Source organism: Rhinoraja longicauda, chromosome 37 (genome assembly GCF_053455715.1).
Source record: "Rhinoraja longicauda isolate Sanriku21f chromosome 37, sRhiLon1.1, whole genome shotgun sequence".
Classification (NCBI taxonomy): Eukaryota; Metazoa; Chordata; class Chondrichthyes; order Rajiformes; family Arhynchobatidae; genus Rhinoraja; species Rhinoraja longicauda.
Genome location: NC_135989.1, coordinates 14,825,889 through 14,844,989, shown reverse-complemented (window position 1 = coordinate 14,844,989; position 19,101 = coordinate 14,825,889). Strand labels below are relative to the sequence as shown.

The following is a 19,101-nucleotide window of genomic DNA, read 5'->3' as shown; positions in this document are numbered from 1 at the left end:
CAACTTTGGTCATCACTCTAAAAAATTATTCTGAACTACAGCTTTCGTAATCAGATTAGAACTGTTTGGGAAATATCCCACAGCTCCCATTATATCTGACCCGATTGATGTTTGACAAGAAACAGATAAGAATCAAAGGGGTTAGAACAACCAAGAGTATGACTAATCGGAAGCTGGGCCTCTATTCTCCATTCTAAAAAGAGGCTGATCTATCAGACGTCTTTTAACATTTGAAAAAAGGTTCACTGGCATGAACTTGATCCCTGAAATATATCCACTTGTGAATGAGACCTAACTTAGTAAATAGTAACTACTAATGAAATAAAGATTCATGGAGAAACACCTTAACTCAGAATATGAATGATATCAACATTATGAAACGCAGTTGCTCAGGGAATAATTGAGCTAAGTAGCACAGATGTGGAACCTGGCTAAGCACAAGAGAATGTTCACAAGTTATATGGGTAGAATTAGGCCATTTGGCCCATCAAGTCTACTCTGCAATTGAATTATGGCTGATCTCTGCGTCCTAATCCCATTTTCCTGCCTTCTTCCCATAACCCTTGACATCCGTTCTAATCAAGAATTTGTCTATCTTTGCCTTAAATAGTTTATTGTAATAGGTTTGAAGGGAGGTCAATGAACCAAAGCCTACAGCATGAGGGCGGCATGGTGGTGCAGTGGTAGAGTTGCTGCCTTACAGTACCAGAGACCCAGGTTCGATCCTGGCTATGGGTGCTTGTCTGTACGTTCTCCCCGTGACCTGCATGGGTTTTCTCCGGGATCTCCGACTTCCTCCCACGCTCCAAAGACGTACAGGTTTGTAGGTTAATTGGCTTGGTATAATTATAAATTGTCCCTCGTGTGTGTGTGTGGGATAGTGTTAGTGTATGGGGATCACTGGTCGGCACGGACTCGTTGGGCCGCAGGGCCTGTTTCCACACTGTATCTCTAAACTAAACTAATAAACCAAAGCAGACAGCAGTTGGCCTGTTGGCGTTTTAAGTTGTAATTTTGTGAACACTGGTTATTCCCATGTTCCAAGCCTGTTCCTAACTTCATCATGAAGGCAACTCCAAGAACAAAATTCTGGCTAGTGACAAATGTCACAGAGTAGTTTCAGCACACTTATTAATTTATTTCATAGGAGTACATTAAAAGTCGGGAGTATCAAACAATTATTTACAATCGTGCATAGCTCAGGAACTGTCTGCATCGGAATTGGAATCGGAATAATCAACCACGAGTGAGTTGGCACTAAGATCTCGCTCTGCATCTGTTACAGCCGCAGTCTGTGGGGGAGAATCAGCTTCCTCCTTATAGCAGGTGCCTCTCTCTTGACTCAAACAGTTTGAAACAAAACTCTCTCGATCCATTTCTCTCTCTGTTTCCATCATGGGCTGTGAATCGCTGCTGGACATGTCTGCCCGTTCCTTCTGGCTCACTGGATGCTCCGCTGATTTCTTTCGGATTATTCCCAAGTCACTCACGGCAATTCCATTTGGGCTATTTAAAGATCTGGCTGTCGATATTTTGTTGAGTCCCAGTTTCTTCAACACATCTCCAGTTTTCTCTCCTGCTGTGACTTGAGGAGCAGCAAACCAGGACCTCGAAGTGATCTCTTTCCGCTTCATTCTCTGCTTGTCTTCATAGGCTGCGTAAGAAGCACAGTCGGAATCACAGGTGTAATGTCAGCCTGCTGCACAATAATCCTCCTCTACCCAAGGGATCAACTACTCACACGTTGTGAGTAGTGTAGCCCCTTGTATCAGGAGTGGTATCACTGCTGCGATATGGGATCTCAACCCTCCCCCTGACAACACTCTAGATCAACAGATGGGATCACTGGACAAAAGCTGATCAGGAATTGGAATCCTGAAACGTTGTGGAGACTTTGTGGTGCACTGACTCTGCTGAAACCAAATAACTCATCGCAGCCTGGGGTCCAAGTATTAGGTGACTCTGCCATTGCGACAGGATCTCTCACCCACTGAGGAACCAGAGCAGGCGATCCATTTCCTAGATACAAGGAACTGTACAAAAAAAGACACAAAGTGCAGGAGTAACTCAGCGGGTCAGACAGTATCTCTAGAGAACATGGATAGGTGACATATTGGGTCGGGACCCTTCTTTCCATCTATATCTGATGGTATTTTGTTTTGTCCAATCTTATTTAATGTCCCACATGGTGAGTCAACTGCAGCTTTCTCTATTCTTAGGTTCCAAGTCTCTAAAGAAATTTACTTTGGGCCTTTGAGCTTGTCCAATACCTTGGCTATTACCACCCCCTCTCTACTGATAATGCTGCTATGTTCCTTAAAGAAGAAATGGTTCCTCATTTCAGTCTTAAATCTCCTGTTAATCTGAGATCATGCCTCTATCTGTTCGGATTATGTGCGGCCACTCCTTCTCGAGAGCAGGGGTATTCAACAAGTCACAAATAGCCAGACTCGATCAACAGAGATATGGAGGACATGATCCTCCGACAGAGGCGGTTCCCATTTAGGATATTTTTTCTGGACTTTTAGGGACACAGCACGGAAACAGGCCCTTCAGCCCACTGAGTCCATGCCGACCAGCGATCACCCCATACACTTTGCACTATCCTACACACTGGGGACAATTTACAATTTTTCCAAAGCCAATTAACCTACAAATCTGTACATCTTTGGGGCATGGAAGTAAGCCGGAGCACCTTGAGGGCAGCAACTCTGGGGCTGCAACTCTACCACTGCGCTACTGTGCTGTCCCAGATGACGATGAAGAATAATTTATTCTGTCAAAGAATTACGGGTCTTTTGAATTCTCACAAGAGGAAGCCTCCTCAGCATTTACTTTGCATTGTCTCCAAGAATCTTATATACTTCAATAAAACTAGCACTCATGCTTCTGAACCCGACTGAGTGGAATTCCAACGTGCTTAATCTTTCTTTGTTGGACAATCCCACCCATTATCTGGAATCATCCAAGTGAACCAGTTTGTTGTGCTCTGGATGTGTGGCGAGGTTTAGCTAGCCGGGGATGTAGACAAATGATGTTCATCATCACTAGCATGGAGTCCACACTATTCCAGTGGGGTCCCAACACCAGACATTGACTGGTAACATTTTCAGACAAAATCTCCAAAATCTAATCGCAAATGAGGATGGGTACTAGCACTATTTGATTCATCAGTTGAACAGAGTTCATTTTCTCTCAACTTACAGTCTAGAGCACGCAATTTAAGAAGGGAAGCTAGGCGTTTATCTTCGTCAGACTCCTTGAGAAGTGGGATGCTGAGATTTGCTTTGTTCCGAAGAGCTTCATCTTTCTCTGCCGTCTCTTTCAATACTTTCTTTTCATCCTAAAGATAAGGTAAACCAAATATATAATCAATATCCTGGGGGGAGCAGAGCAAAGCCATTGAAGTGGCATGATACACAGGAGTTTGTAGAATTTAAAAAAGCTAAATCGCACTAATGCTGCAAATCTGAAGTTTAAAAAAAATCAGATAACATTAGGGTCAGGCAAGAGATATGAAGTAAGAAGCAGAATTAAAGTTTCAGTACATTAACTTCTATTAATTGCTGCCTAACCTGTCGAATGTTTCCAGCATTTTCCCTTTTTAGGCATGAAAAAAAAGCACTAACAGAACCAAAAATGGTCAGTGATGGATTTAGTGATTATCTTGAATGGTTTTCCTTAGTAATACTGCAACATGGTGGAAGGAGGGGAGGGGGCACCCCTTCAATGATGAGTCCTTGTGGGAGAAGTTTTACACACTAACCGGTGGTATTTAATGGGTGAACGAGCTGTCATATTTCTGGGGAGAAGGAATAAAGACTGAATCAGCATAGAGTTGCAGCAATGGGATTCCACGCTGTAGCATGGTTCCCTTACTGTGAGAGTGAGAGCATGGCCTACCCGGAATTTCTTGCGCAGCATGCTGTTAATGGAAAAGTCATCCTTCCATGCACTCTGCATATCCTGGATATTGGACAAGGTGGGAACAGCAATCTTCAGCTTCTCCTGGTCCCCCACTCCATGTTCTAGCTTGTACATGGGATCCGTTTCCAACTTCTTCTTCTGTTCATGGTCTGAAGAATGAGTGGCCACATCATGATGAAATACAGGGAGCGCAAGACTCACCCCTTGCCACAACACCAACTTTGATGGAGCAAAACCAACCATTACACATTATAGGTGTAAGAACAAAGGACAAGTTGAAGCAGAAGACCACACAGATACAACCTATTCCATATTTAATTATGTGTAGGAAGGAACTGCAGAAGCTGGTATACATCTGCTATTATTTATCAACTGCCAAAGTATTTCACCCATTTTCCACAATTTATTTTAGCCAGTGCACCAATAAAATCAATTTAACCAATATAATCGGCTGAATTTAAGTTCTGGTTAAACTTTCTTCCCCTCTGACTGCATACAAAATACGTCATCATACCAAGCACATTACTCCAGATATGCCTGTTCCGCTGCGTTACTCCAGCATTTTGTGTCTACTTTCGATTTAAACCAGCATCTGCAGTTCCTTCCTTCACACTTCAGATATCATCTTTGATTGAAATGTAATTAACCCCGTTTCATTACATTAAGCTCAAAAGGTGCTTGATTCCTGGGTTGGATCCACAATAAATTATAAATTATACCAAATGGATTCCTGAATTCATCCTTCCCACTAAAAGTGTGATCAGATTGAGAAACAAAGTGGTTAAATGAGGATAAATGATGGTGTCGCTACTGAACAGTCAAGGTGGGAGCATGGACAAGGATCCAGAATCAGAGAGATGGCAGAGCTTTAGTCACTAAATAAATATCTTCACCTCTGCATTTAAATCTGAATGGTTTGGGCAGTACAGTGGCGCAGTGGTAGAGTTGTGGTATTACAGTGCCAGAGACCCGGGTTCCATCCTGACCACGGGTGCTGTCAATACGTTCTCCCGGTGACCGCGTGGGTTTTTTCTGGATGCTCAAATCTTAAATTGTCCCCAGTGTGTAGGATAGTGCTAGTGTACAGGGTGATTGCAGGTTGGCATGGACTCGCTGGGCTGAAGGACCTGTTTCCGCACTGTATCTCTAAAGTGTAAAGGGAATAAAAGCAAATGTAAAGAGCATGGAGGGTGGCTTGTTTTGGTGCAAGTTTATGGTAAGAGGATGGGAGGCTGGGAATGGTTGGAGTTGCCAAGGATGGAGAAGACAAAAGTCACAGGTCAGGGTGACAGCAGATAAGATGGGTAAAAAGAAAGGAAACTGGGTAGGGAATTGGGCATTTCTTTTGTATATTTGTATATGTGGATCAAGCTAGTTTGGAATCATAATTTTAAAGCAATGGAGGTGCCAGGATAAGGAAGGGGGTGGAGTCTAGGGTACAGGATAAGAAATGCTGTTGCAAAGGAATTGGGTGTGGAACTGCCAGCTGGAGAGTCACTACTGAATGACTCACTGATCCTTCATGCATGCTCAAGACCTTACATTGAGGCTCACTCAGTGCAATCCCAGCCTCTCTAACTGGCCCTCAGCATGCACCCCAGTCCCTCACAATATGCAAGGTGTTGCTTCCAGTTGCCACTCTCCCTCCCCCAACTACTCCCCGGTTACGTACCAGTTGTGAGAATCTGTTCGTTGTCCTTCATGTCCCAGCGCTCCTCCTTCCGCCTGGCTCCGCTCACAATCACATAGTCACAGTTTGCTGGGTCTGTCTGCATCTCAATATAGTTGACACACAAGTGGCACTTCATCCGAAATCTGCAATATCAATAATATTGTCATTTACTAAAGCGCAGCCCAAGAGACCCATCGATCCACCTATCCCTCCCACCCCATCACAAGGAAGATATACCAAGAGAGACACAAACCCTGACTAAACCACAGGAAGGATAGAACGAGGAAGACAGACAGCTGAACACGGATCCTGTCCATGTGCTGAGAGAATATTGATAATAAGGGGACAATACCGGGCAGAGGAAGGGTGGATAGAGTATGCAGTGGTGGGGATATAAGTGAAAGGACACACCATGTGAATCTCGCCACCAAACTGTGGATGCCCCGTTAGAAATTGCAAAGCCATATATGATTGCTGTTCACTGGTTTTGTGGAGAACAGGGCACTGGAATCCCAGTCAAAGGACAGGGAAGACTTGAAACAATATAATTACACAATGAACAGGACATGAGGAAAATAAAATTTAGTTTAGTTTAAAGGTACCGCATGGAAACCGGCCCTTCCACCCATCAGGTCCACACCCAGCATCGATCACCTTTTCACATTAGTTCTATGTTATCACAATTTCACATCCACCTCCAACACACTGGGGGCAATTTTACAGAGGCTAATTAACGTACAAACTCACACGTCATTGGGATGTGGGAGAAAACCAGAGCAACCGGAGGAAACTCATATGGTCACAGGGAGAACATGCAAATGCCACGCAGATGTCAGGATCGAACCTGGGTCTCTGGAGTTATGAGGCAGCTCTACCAGCTGCAACACTGTGCCACCCCTGAAAGTTACTTTTGCTGAAGCATTAATCATGGACGATTACTGTGTCTTGACTTGGCAGTGGAGCAGTTGGGGTGAATTACAAAAAAAACAAACTGGTGGTACCTGTAAATGGGGGTGGTGTAGTAGTTCCCAACTTTCTTCTTCTCTGCATTATACCGGACACCTGGAACCAACAAGGTCACAGTCACCAACTGACAAAAGCTAAAGTTCCACTGTGGCATTCAACCACCCTGGGGAAGCTCTAGTAGGGGTTAAATACAAGGTCAGAAGATCATAAGTGATAGGAGTAAAATTAGGTCATTCGGCACATCAAGTCTACTCTGCCATTCAATCATGGCTGATCTATCTCTCCCTCCTAACCCCATTCTCCTGCCTTCTTCCCATAATCTCTGACATCAAGGTAAAGTTTTCTCTACACCATTTCATAAAACATTCTTGGTTTCAGTTTAGTTTATTGTCACGTGTACCGAGGCACAGTGAAAAGCTTTTGTTGCATGCTATCCAGTCAGCAGAAAGACAATACATGTTTACAATTGAGCCATTTACAGTGTACAGATACATGATAAGAGAATAACGTTTAGTGCAAGGTAAAGCCAGCAGTCAAATCAAGGATAGTCCGAGGGTCACTAAAGAGGTAGATAGTAGTTCAGCACTGCTCTCTGGTTGTGGCAGGATGATTCAGTTGCCTGATAATAGCTGGGGAGAAACTGTCCCCGAATCTGGGGGTGAGCATTTTCATGCTTCTATACCTTTTGCCTGATGGGAGAGGAGGGAGTGGCCAGGGTGCAACTCATCCTTGATTTTGCTGCTGGCCTTGTTGATTTTACTCCCTGTATTGTCAGATGGTGATATAAACTGATCTGGTTCACTGATGTCATTTGCAGAAAGAAATCTCCAATCCTCATCTGGTCTGCATTATTGAGATTCCAGACTCATATAAGATAATTAGGGGATTGGACACATTAGAGGCAGATAACATGTTCCCAATGTTGGGGGAGTCCAGAACAAGGGGCCACAGTTTAAGAATAAGGGGTAGGCCATTTAGAACGGAGATGAGGAAGAACTTTTTCAGTCAGAGGGTGGTGAAGGTGTGGAATTCTCTGCCTCAGAAGGCTGTGGAGGCCAGTTCGTTGGATGCTTTCAAGAGAGAGCTGGATAGAGCTCTTAAGGATAGCGGCGTGAGGGGGTATGGGGAGAAGGCAGGAACGGGGTACTGATTGAGAGTGATCAGCCATGATCGCATTGAATGGCGGTGCTGGCTCGAAGGGCTGAATGGCCTACTCCTGCACCTATTGTCTATTGTCTATTGTCTATAACACAACGGCTTTTAGGACTGACACAAGCAAGTCACCCCATTCATGGGAAATGAATGATGAATAATAAATATTGCCTTGCCAATGACACTACCAGTTTGAGTTTAGTTTATTTGCACGTGTACCGAGGTACAGTGAAAAGCGTTCGTTGCGTGCTAACCAGCCAGCGGAAAGACAATACATAATTACAATAGAACCGTCCACAGTGTACAGACACATGATAAAGGGAATAACGTGAATAACGTTTAGTGCAAGATAAAGTCCAGTAAAGTCTGATCAAAGATAGTCAGATGGTCTCTGGTGAGGTAGATAGTGGCTCAGGACTGCTCTCTAGTTGTTAGTAGGATGGTTCAGTTGCCTGATAACAGCTGGGAAGAAACTGTTCCTGAATCTGGAGGTGTGCGTTTTCACATTTCTATACCTTTTGCCTGATGGGAGAGGGGAGAACAGGGAGTGGCCGACGTGTGATTCGTCCTTGATTAGTTTTACAAATTCTTATATATATTAATTAAAAGTCCCCGGTCTTACCCATTCCGATGTGGTTTCCACAACCATCACACCAGATGTTGTATGGCATCTCAAACCTTTGAGAAAGGAAATGATTTGGTTATTGATCAACATCAAACTATTCCAATTAAACCAGAATGACATTGCATAGGGGCAGGTCATTGTCTGAGTCTTTGGTCAAAAGGCCACTGTGTAAGCACTACCAGACTGTTTGACCGTGCAATGGAAACCAAGCTGAACGCAGAGAGAACACTGGAGACATTAGTACCTTGGGGTGAACAATTAAACTCTCAGTCAGGGTATTCTATGAGGTATATCAGAGGCTGAGGGGAGACTTGATAGAAGCATATAAAATTATGAGAGGCATAGATAGGGTAGCTGGTCAGAACCTTTTCTTCAGCGTGGAAATGTCCAACACTAGATGACATTGCGATAAGGTGAGAGGGGTGAGTTTCTTTTTATATAGAGAGTGGCGAGGGCCTGGAACACACTGCCATGGGTGATGATGGAGGCAGATACGATACGATAGTGGTGTTAAAAGGCTTTTGGATAGGCACATGGAAGTGCAGGGAATAGAGGGATATGGATCATGTACAGGCAAATTAGATCAGTTGAACTTGGCATTGTGTTCTGTACAAACAGTGTGGGCCGAGGGGCCTGTTCGTATGCTGTAACATTCTATTCAAAGGTACATCAGACAGAATACTGGGCACCCCCACAACAGGCACATAAATACAGCACAACAGGTAGCTTAGAATATAAAACAAATGCAGGAAACTTACCGGATGATGAGGATGCCTTGGGATAGTTTCCGGGCCCTTTCCCGGAGAGGATGACTGTTCTTGTATTTGTTGAGGGAGCCATGCTGTCAGGTTAAAAAGACAAAGAAAACACAAGAAAAATATATGATAAAACTTATTCACAGACCACGTTATTCATCTAAACACTGCTACTTCCACTTAAGCAAGTGGCACGGTACGGTAGCGCAGCGGTAGAGTTGCTGCTTTACAGCGAATGCAGCGCCGGAGACTCAGGTTCGATCCTGACTACGGGTGCTGCACTGTAAGGAGTTTGTACGTTCTCCCCGTGACCTGCGTGGGTTTTCTCCGAGATCTTCGGTTTCCTCCCACACTCCAAAGACGTACAGGTATGTAGGTTAATTGGCTGGGTAAATGTGAAAATTGTCCCTAGTGGGTGTAGGATAGTGTTGGTGTACGGGGATCACTGGGCGGCACGGACTTGGAGGGCCGAAAAGGCCTGTTTCCGGCTGTATATATATGATATGATATGATATGAAGACTGTTTGGTAGCCATCTTGCAATGTACTGCGGGATATTGTTATTTTGCTTCTTGAATTCAAAATAAGCCACACTTGCATTGGAGGCAGTGCAGTGTGATTTTGTGGAATAAGGAGGCTTTGAAAAGAGGTCAAGTAGAATTGGCCTGTGTTCATTGGAGTTCAGAATAATAAGATTTTGTAGAAACATGTCAGATTCTGAGAGGAAAAAAAAGAAAAGGGCTGGAGTAACTAAGCAGGTCAGGCAGCATCTCTGGAGAACACGGATAGGACTGAACCCAAAACATCACCTATCCATGCTCTGCAGAGATGCTGCCTGACCCACTGAGTTACTCCAGCCCTTTGTGTCTTTTTTTGTAAACCAACATCTGCCGTTCCTTAGGAAAAAAACTGCAGATGCTGGTTTAAATCGAAGGTAGACACAAAATGCTGGAGTAACTCAGCGGGTCAGGCAGCATCTCGGGAGAGAAGGAATGGGTGACGTTTCAGATCGGGACCCATCTTCAGACTTTGAAGAAGGGTTTCAACCCGAAACGTCACCCATTCCTTCTCTCTCTCTCTCTCTCGAGATACTGCCTGACCTGCTGAGTTACTCCAGCATTTTGTGTCTACCTGCCGTTCCTTGTTCCTTCATGAATCTGAGAGAGTTTGGCACAGTAACACTGAAAATACCTCCTCCAGCTGGTGCGTCTAGATGTGTGGGACAATATTCAAGATAATGGGTTTACCATTTAGGATTCAGGTGTGAAGACCTTTTAAGAAACTAGCAAATTATTATTTATTGATATAAATTCAAAACAGGGAGCAATAGGTTGTTGGGCAGGAGAACTAAGAGCTAAGGGGTTCAGACAGGAAATGTTCAAGATCTGGAATCGCCTTTTCTTACTGAATGGCAGAGGTTTGAGGAGCTTTGCCCAGATTTCTCCTGATTGTCCTGGATTTTGTGAAATAACTAGCCCTCTGGGAATTTGGAAGAGTCCTGGTTACATTGGGCTATAAAAGATCCTTCTTCCAAATCACGAAAGTAAAGTTAAAGTCGCAGCTGTGCAAGCACCCACAAGAACTGTGGCCTGGAAAGTCTCAGAATCAGGAATACGCTAAAGCTCTCAGGTACACTTTGAGGACTGCTCCCATTATATTCTTATGTTTAAAGTTGCTATATACAGAAATGAAAGCTGTGGTACAATACATTGCTCCACACCTTTCCTGTGGATACCATTTTCATTTTTACTTGCTGTTCAGTGTTTCACCCCACACACAATAAACACTAACCTTGGCAGGATCAAAGTCGGGTGGGTAATATTTATTCACACCCTTCCGTTCACCCTGTAAAAGAAAAAATAACAAATATGATTAAAAATGCCCTTTTCCTTAAAACACACCCATCCCTTCCTCCCCATATACAGTGATTCTTGAAAATGTGGCAATCCAAAGGGAAGGACACCCTCTGGATCTCAAAGCTGCTCTTCATTTGGTAGCACCAGCAGAATATCAATCAACAAGGATTCAACAGTGGAGTTCAGTTTCAGTTTAGTTCAGTTTAGTTTTGTTTATTGTCACATGTACCGAGCGAGGTACAGTGAAAACCTTTTTGTTGCGTATTTGATTGCAGATCTGCTTCTGTGGCTAACACACAAATAGTCGCCTGGGTTGGGTGCCATCAATGTGGAGTTTGCATGTTCTCCCCATGACTACGTGGCCACCATAATTTACCCCTGGTAAATTACCGCTAGTAATTACTACCCTAGTAAATTAGGCTGGTAGTAGAATTTGGGACGTTGATGGAAATGTAGGAAAAATAAATTAAAAGGAAAACCAGTGGGGTAATGGGAATGCTCTGAGCCAAAATACACTCAATGGGGCAAATTGGGTTCCTATTTTGTAAGGAAATATTGAAATTCCCATCCACATTCAAATTATATAAATGCATTCACATGACATAATTTTGAGGCTCAATCAGTAATCAGCCAACCAGCTTAAGGTCAGCAGAATCTAGATGCTGTCAGATTTAGGAGATAGGATCTCAAAGAGAAAGGTCGCTAACTACAAATTATTAGAACTTCTCAATCTTTGTTCCAGGTTCTTGTTGTTTGTTTAAAGTATTGCTTAAAGTATAAAGCCAGATCACTAAAACTTCCCAATCACTTTCAAAACATTAAACACTGCCACCAGACTTACCATTGTTTATTCTGTGTTCTTAGTCCAACTCCACCAGATTCTTCTACACTCCAATTCACTGAATAAACAGAAAGAAACATGAAAGCACATTTACGGTGTATTATACTGAAATTCCATCCACTTTTTTTTCACAGAGAGAACTTGAATTCCTTTCCTTGAATTATTTCTCAGCCAAAACAGCCGTGATAAAACCGATATGATCTCCTAAAGTTGAGGTGTGGATGGTAATCAGGAATAAGGAGAGGGTAATCAGGAATAAGGAGAGGGAACTCCCATGTGAACCAGAGGTCTGCAAAAACTCAGTTGCTGCTATAATCAAAAAAGTGCTCAATAAATTAATAAATAACATCAACTAAGTTAAAGGGCATTTTGTTAGTGTAAGGAAAGTGCTGTGGATGTTGAGGATAGCCATGATCTTCCTGAATCATGGAGCATGTGTGAAAGGTCTACTTCTGATTCTGTTTCACATTCACATTCACTGAAATCATGTACAAATCCAGAGGGGACGAATCCCCCGTTGGATTCTTTTGGGGACATGTCCTTCACAGTACCTAGTGGGAGGGGGAAACACAAAATTATGATGGCCTGAGGGTGATAGGCATGCTGCTGTCCAGGCTATCAGGAAGGGGTGGAGGTGTGTGCTGTACAAGGAAGGTAGTTGAAAGTTAGGAGGATCCTCAATGCATTGCCTGCCCTTGTTCATGTCCACAGATTGTAGACACCAACTACTTACTGCCCGAGAGTGGAGGGAAGAGGGGAACAGAATAGGGGGGGGGAATAAGGTAGAAACCCTAATCAACTACAAGAGGCGCCTGATCCCTAACCAGGGTGAGGGGGAGAGAAGAGAAGAAGGGTCTGGACCCGAAACGTCACCCGTTCCGTCTCTCCAGAGATGTCCCGCTGAGTTACTCCAGCATTTTGTGGCTCTTTTAAGAGAATATGAGCTCTGGGCCAGTTGGAGGCGCAACGGTGAAAGTGAGCCCGACAGCGCTGACCCACGGCAGAGTGGTCCCGGGGCCTTCCTAGGCCCAAAGTTGCGGTGAGTTTAGACCCCTTCCCTGGGCAACCCGGACAGGAAAGGAAGTCTCGGGGGTCGAGGCCCGCGGTGTAGGCCCGGTTTCCACAGTAACCCGTCAGCGGGAGTCGCAACGTTACCTCCGGCCCTCACGCAGCTGCCTAGTGCGCAGGCGCGCCCTCCCTAGCAACCAGCTGGGGCCTACAACCACCTCCAGCCACACATCCTGTTACTAAATTGCAAATATAAAGCCCCACAATGCGAGCTTGAAACAATGAATGCTTGGAATATGCAACAGAGATGGCTGCAGGCACGGAAAGAGAGAGGAAATTAAAAAATAACTCGCCGCCCTTCATAGTACTGGGAAAAGTTAGAGGTAACAATTAGATTTGAGTAAGACAATAGACAATAGACAATAGACAATAGACAATAGACAATAGGTGCAGGAGGAGCCCATTCGCCCCTTCGAGCCAGCACCGCCATTCAATGTATAAGAAAATAACTGCAAATGCTGGTACAAATCGAAGGTATTTATTCACAAAATGCTGGAGTAACTCAGCAGGTCAGGCAGCATCTCAGGAGAGAAGGAATGGGTGACGTTTCGGGTCATAGAAACATAGAAAATAGGTGCAGGAGTAGGCCATTCGGCCCTTCGAGCCTGCACCGCCATTCAATATGATCATGGCTGATCATCCAGCTCAGTATCCTGTACCTGCCTTCTCTCCATACCCCCTGATCCCTTTAGCAAAAAGGGCCACATCTAACTCCCTCTTAAATATAGCCAATGAACTGGCCTCAACTACCTTCTGTGGCAGAGAATTCCACAGACTCACCACTCTCTGTGTGAAGAAATGTTTTCTCATCTCGGTCCTAAAAGACTTCCCCCTTATCCTTAAGCTGTGACCCCTGGTTCTGGACTCCCCCAACACCGGGAACAATCTTCCCGCATCTAGCATCTCCAACCCCTTAAGAATTTAGGGGTTGAGACCCTTCTTCAGATCCATTCAATGTGATCATGGCTGATCATTCTCAATCAGTACTCCGTTCCTGCCTTCTCCCCATACCCCCTGACTCCGCTATCCTTAAGAGCTCTATCTAGCTCTAAGGTAGTCGCAAAATGCTGGAGTAACTCAGCGGATCAGGCAGCATCTCAGGAGAGAAGGAATGGGTGACGTTACTCACTGAGTTACTCCAGCATTTTGTGTCTACCTTCAATTTGAACCAGCATCTGCAGTTATTTTCCTACTAGATTTCAGTAAGGAATCAGGACACAAAGTGCAGGGTCTCGACCCGAAACATCACCAATTCCTTCTCTCCAATGATGCTGCCTGTCCCGCTGAGTTACTCCAGCATTTTGTGTCTAATGTGTAAAACCAGTATCTGCAGGTCCTTCCCACACAGAGTAGCTCAGCAGGCGAGGCAGCATCTCTCATACATGTTATTTATTTCATTCAACTCAAAATCATGAGAGGAATAGGTCGGGTAGATGCACAGTCTCTTGCCCAGAGTTGGGGAATTGAGAACCAGGGGATATAGATTCATGGGAGGAGAAAACATGTAATCGGAACCCAAGGGGTAACTTTTTCACACAAAGTGGGGTGGGTATATGGAGCGAGCTGCTGGAGGAGGTAGTTGAGCCAGGTACTATCTCAACGTTGAAGAAACACTTAGACAGGTAATGGATAGGAAGATTTAGAAGCATATGGGTCAAACGCAGGTAGGTGGGATTGGTGTAGATGGGATATGTTGGTCGGAGTGGGTAATTTGGGTCGAAGGGGCTGTTTAAGGTTTACAAGGTCGATGTGGAGAAAATGATTCTCCTTGTGGAAGAATCTAGAACTAGGAGGTTGATGTTTTTCACTGCACCTCGGTACACGTGACAGTAAACTGAACTCGTGTTAAAAATAAAGGTCTTCCATTTCAGATTGAAGGATTGCAACTCCTGCAAAGGGCTGCAGAAGCAGAGTTTTTGATTATTTGTAAGGCAGAGATAGATGGATACTTAATGCAAGAGGGTGAAAGATTACTGTGGATAGGTGAAAATGAGCAGTTAAGGTTAGTCAGATCAGCTGTGATTATATTGAATGGTGGAGCCAGCTCGAGGAATCAAGTGGGATAGTCCTGGTCCTAATTTGTAGTTCATATACATATTTCCACTTCATTTCTTTGCATTCCCATCCCATTATATTCCATATACTTTAATCTTTTGTGTTGCACCTACTTTCATCGAAACATCATTGTCCTTTAGACCACATTGAACAATTTTAGATTATAGTCACCATCCCATTGCTTCATATAGCAAGTTTTGACAATGATTCTGCCATTCATCTTTCCACTGTTGACCATTGGATTTGCACTTCTACATCTCCTCTCTAGTCACTTCCTAAAAGTATTTCATTCTCCTAGTTTCTTCATCTCCATTACATCTGTGCAGATAGAATCAGCTGTCCGACATGTCATCCTTAATTTTTAATATTTAGGGTTCTCCTCCACCAGTTGACAAGTCGAACCACTTCCCACACTTCTGCTCTCACCCCCTTCTCCATCCCTCCCTCCCAGAACCAGGATTGGGGACTTTTTGTCCTCTTCTTCCACCTCACTAACCTCAAATTCCTTCTCGGCAGAGATGCTGCCTGTCCCACTGAGTTACTCCAACAAATGTAAGGAGATGTTTCCTTCAAGGGACTACACCCTTTCTTTTCTTCCCATTCAGGCATAAAAGGCACATCACCTGATCTTTATCGCCTCTCTTACGAATTGCTCAGGACCTCATTTTCAGGTGAAGTAGTGATTACTTATTTCAGTTTGGTACACAGCTGTCACTGTTTCCTATGCAGTTTTCTGTATAATGAGAGGACTTGATGGAATTTGCAAGATGGAACCTACATTTCTGATTATCTTCCCGAAATGCAAACTCTGTTTCCCTCTCCACTGATTCTGTTTGTTTGGCCAGATGGGCGCCGTCTGTACGGAATTTGTACGTTCTCCCCGTGACCTGCGTGGGTTTTCTCTGAGATCTTCGGTTTCCTCCCACACTCCAAAGACGTACAGGTATGTAGGTTAATTGACTGGGTAAAATGTAAAAATTGTCCCTAATGTGTGTAGGATAGTGTTAATGTGTGGGGATCGCTGGGCGGCGCGGACTCGGTGGGCTGAAGGGCCTGTTTCCGCGCTGTATCTCTAAATATAAAAAAATTCTAAAAAGCGTCCATTTTAATATTGTTTTCATTATATTACCATCCTTTTCTAGTGAATATTGTTGGAGTCTGATGACGTGTTATGTAGTAAACATGGAGGCCAGTTCATGAACCGTTGGTTCCTAAGAACTGCTTTGTTAATAAGAACTGATAATATACTTCAGTGATGTTGATTGTAGGATAAGTGTAGACCAGAACTGTTCTGTTCTTTGAAGTATTACAATGGGATCTTTTCAGACCACCCAAGACAACAGATGGGGCCTTGGTTTGACATCTCATCTGGAAGCCAGAGCCCACACTCCCACCCCTATCACAGAGCATTCTCTCATGTTGCACTGGAATGTCAGTCTTTTATGTTCAAGTCTCTGATGTGGGATTGGGATCTAACCTGCTGACTCAAAGTTGAGAGTGTGACCTGCTGAACACTGGTGCCTTTGATTTGAGATGTATGTAAAAAGGGAAAGAAATAATCTTTTGACGATCTGAAGCTCATCCTGGTCTGGAGACTATAACCCACTATGTCGCAAATGACACCTAATCAATTTCATTTTAAGCCAGCCATAAGTCTTTGCAGATGCTGGAATCTTGAACAAAAGCAAAGTGCTGGAGGAACTCAGCGGGTTAGACAGCATCTGCGGAGGGAATGGACAGGCGATGTTTCATAGAAACATAGACTTTTTCTGTTTCATAGAAACATAGAAAATAGGTGCAGGAGGAGGCCATTTGGCCCTTTGAGCCAGCACCACCATTCATTGTGATCATGGCTGATCATCCACATACCTGCCTTCTCCCTATATCCTTTGATTCCACTAGCCCCTAGAGCTCTATCTAACTCAGGGCAGGTCCCCTCTGCAGATGCTGCCTGACCCACTGAGTTCCTTCAAATCTTACTTCAACTTATGTAGAAGAGTATAGAAACAAAAGTGAGCTGATTGAAGCTTGTTAATGAACTATTCGCAAGGAACAAGGTACTAATTTCATGTTTGACTCTTGGAGTCAGTGGAAGTGTGAGATTTTTCCCATCAGTTGGATTGTTCTTTAAGCTGAGATACTAATAGCAAAAGGGAAGGGCTCTGCCTGGATACCTAATTAGCCTCCCAAACTCCAGTGCATACCCTGTGGTGTCTCTAGGCTTAACAATCTCAATAGAGACTGATGAAAATTGAAATATTACATGCAGTTTGTGCAATTCAGACGACCCCCCCCCCACACACACACACACAAACATTATGGCCATTTGGCTTATGGAAATTTGGCCTTCCAGTATTAACAAATCACTTCCCCAAAAATTGAGATTCGGAATAAAATTCACTCTCACGGAATTGATGCGGGGAAAAAGTAAATAAACACAATTTTTTTTCAACTTGTGTTTCTTGAGGCATTTGCAGATATGGAATTGTGTTATGGAATGTGATATGGATCGTCTTCTAGGTACATAACTCCCCCCCCCCCCCCCACCCACCCACAACTTCTTAAATATGGGTGTGGTCCTAACACATGGCATCCCTGTATGGTACCTCAGCTGCACGGAGGCAGAGAGGAAAGCTCTTCAGTGGGTAGTCCATAGAGCTCAGAGGACCATCGGAACACAGCTACCAGCCTTGGAGGACATCTACAACACACGATGCCTCAGAAAAGCCACCAACATCCACAAAGACTCTTCACACCCCTGCAACAGTCTGTTCGAACTCCTTCCATCGGGCAGACGATACAAGGCCTTCTACGCCCGCACCTCCAGACTCAGGAACAGCTTCATCCCCAGGGCCATAGCTGCTATGAACCGGTCCTGCTGAGCCGGATGGTCACATCGCACAGTGATCCGGCACAGATCTACTTGCACTTTATTCTGTCTTAAAACTGTTACAATTTGTTTCGTTGGGTTGTTGTTGTTTAAATTAATTGAATTATTGCATCATATGGGAGGCGCATTCCCAATCTCGTTGTACCCCTGTACAATGACAATAAAGATATATTGTATTGTATTGTCTATACTGTTCCTACATGAATAAGGGGTTGTGTGGAAAAATAAATGTACTGTGGCGTTAATGATTTTGGACCACCAGGTGGCGGTATTTGGCTGCTTGTGTTCAAAGGAGTTGGTTTTTCATTGTAAGATTGTAAAGTTAGCCTCACAGTTGAATGCAGGCAGTATCACAATAGTTGTACCATGCATACAGCACTGATGTCAGTTTTGTTGATGGCTCTAACATCACATCTCAGTTTTAGGACAGTGATCACCAAAATCCTGGAACTCTCCAGTAATTTATAAAGCTTAGCTAGATACTAGTGACTTGAGCATGAACTCCAGCTCACACAGCAGCATCTACATGGCAAAGTCCATTTGGAAATAATAGTTTTCTTCTGTTGATTGGATGGGATGATGGTGGCGTCTAATGTAGCAATACGGTTGTCAGAGTGACACAAAATGCTGGAGTAACTCAGCGGGTCAGGCAGCATCTCTGGAGAGAAGAAATGGATGACCTTTTGGGTGGAGACCCTTCTTCAGACCATGGGGCCAGCTGTTGGATTGGCTCCCACTGTCCATTGCTTCCTTCAGCTGCATGTAAGAGATGGATGGGGGACTGGTGGATTGGGACATGTGTTATATAAACTGACTATCGCCCGGAAGTGCAATCACTGCTTTGTATTCTGTCCCCTTTCTTTTGAAATGCTGGAAGTGATTGAGACTGTGCCATTTCTAAGCCTCTGGCTACCAATTGTCCACGTGACCCCCGTGCCATCCCTTATCCATTGCCCCAAGGCAGAAAGCCCATGTCCTCTGACAGGCTATGTTGCTGCTTGTATGTTAGGAGTTGTGTGTAGAAAGCTGCTGTGCACACAGACTTTGTTAAATATTGCCATAACTCTGAAGTAAAGGCCTCTGAACAAACTAAGGAGCCCTTTTCCTAGCAGCTCAAGGAGTCGGGCATGCTGGGGAATCCAGCTCAGAACGACAGGACAAGAAACTGAAAATCCTTGAAATACCACTCATTAATCTGTCTTTCCTTGGTTCATTAATCATTGATTAATCAGTTGGGAGTTGGTAATGAACCTTGAGATACAGACATGCTGACAGCCGTGATACCTGTTGTATAT

General features: G+C 44.1%; 2 protein-coding genes across 4 annotated transcripts in view; both read right to left on the bottom strand.

The window, feature by feature from the left end:
- Positions 1-19,101, bottom strand: part of gtf2f1 (general transcription factor IIF, polypeptide 1) — an 86,574-nt gene that overhangs the window by 17,481 nt on the left and 49,992 nt on the right. The window lies entirely within an intron of this gene.
- On the bottom strand, positions 1,130-12,983 carry yju2b (YJU2 splicing factor homolog B). 3 transcript variants are annotated; one of them, XM_078429350.1, is made up of 10 exons: positions 12,949-12,983; positions 11,794-11,851; positions 10,888-10,941; positions 9,101-9,183; positions 8,340-8,395; positions 6,601-6,661; positions 5,600-5,742; positions 3,904-4,076; positions 3,205-3,343; positions 1,130-1,654 (listed from the first exon to the last, which is right to left on the bottom strand). In XM_078429350.1, the coding sequence occupies exons 2-10, from the start codon at positions 11,794-11,796 to the stop codon at positions 1,200-1,202; spliced, it is 1,167 nt and encodes a 388-aa protein (XP_078285476.1). In that variant the 5' UTR covers positions 11,797-11,851; positions 12,949-12,983; the 3' UTR covers positions 1,130-1,199. The 3 variants fall into 3 exon arrangements, with proteins under 3 accessions (XP_078285476.1, XP_078285475.1, XP_078285474.1); XM_078429349.1 differs by lacking the exon at positions 12,949-12,983 and adding an exon at positions 12,667-12,884; XM_078429348.1 differs by lacking the exon at positions 12,949-12,983 and having other exon boundaries at positions 11,794-12,884.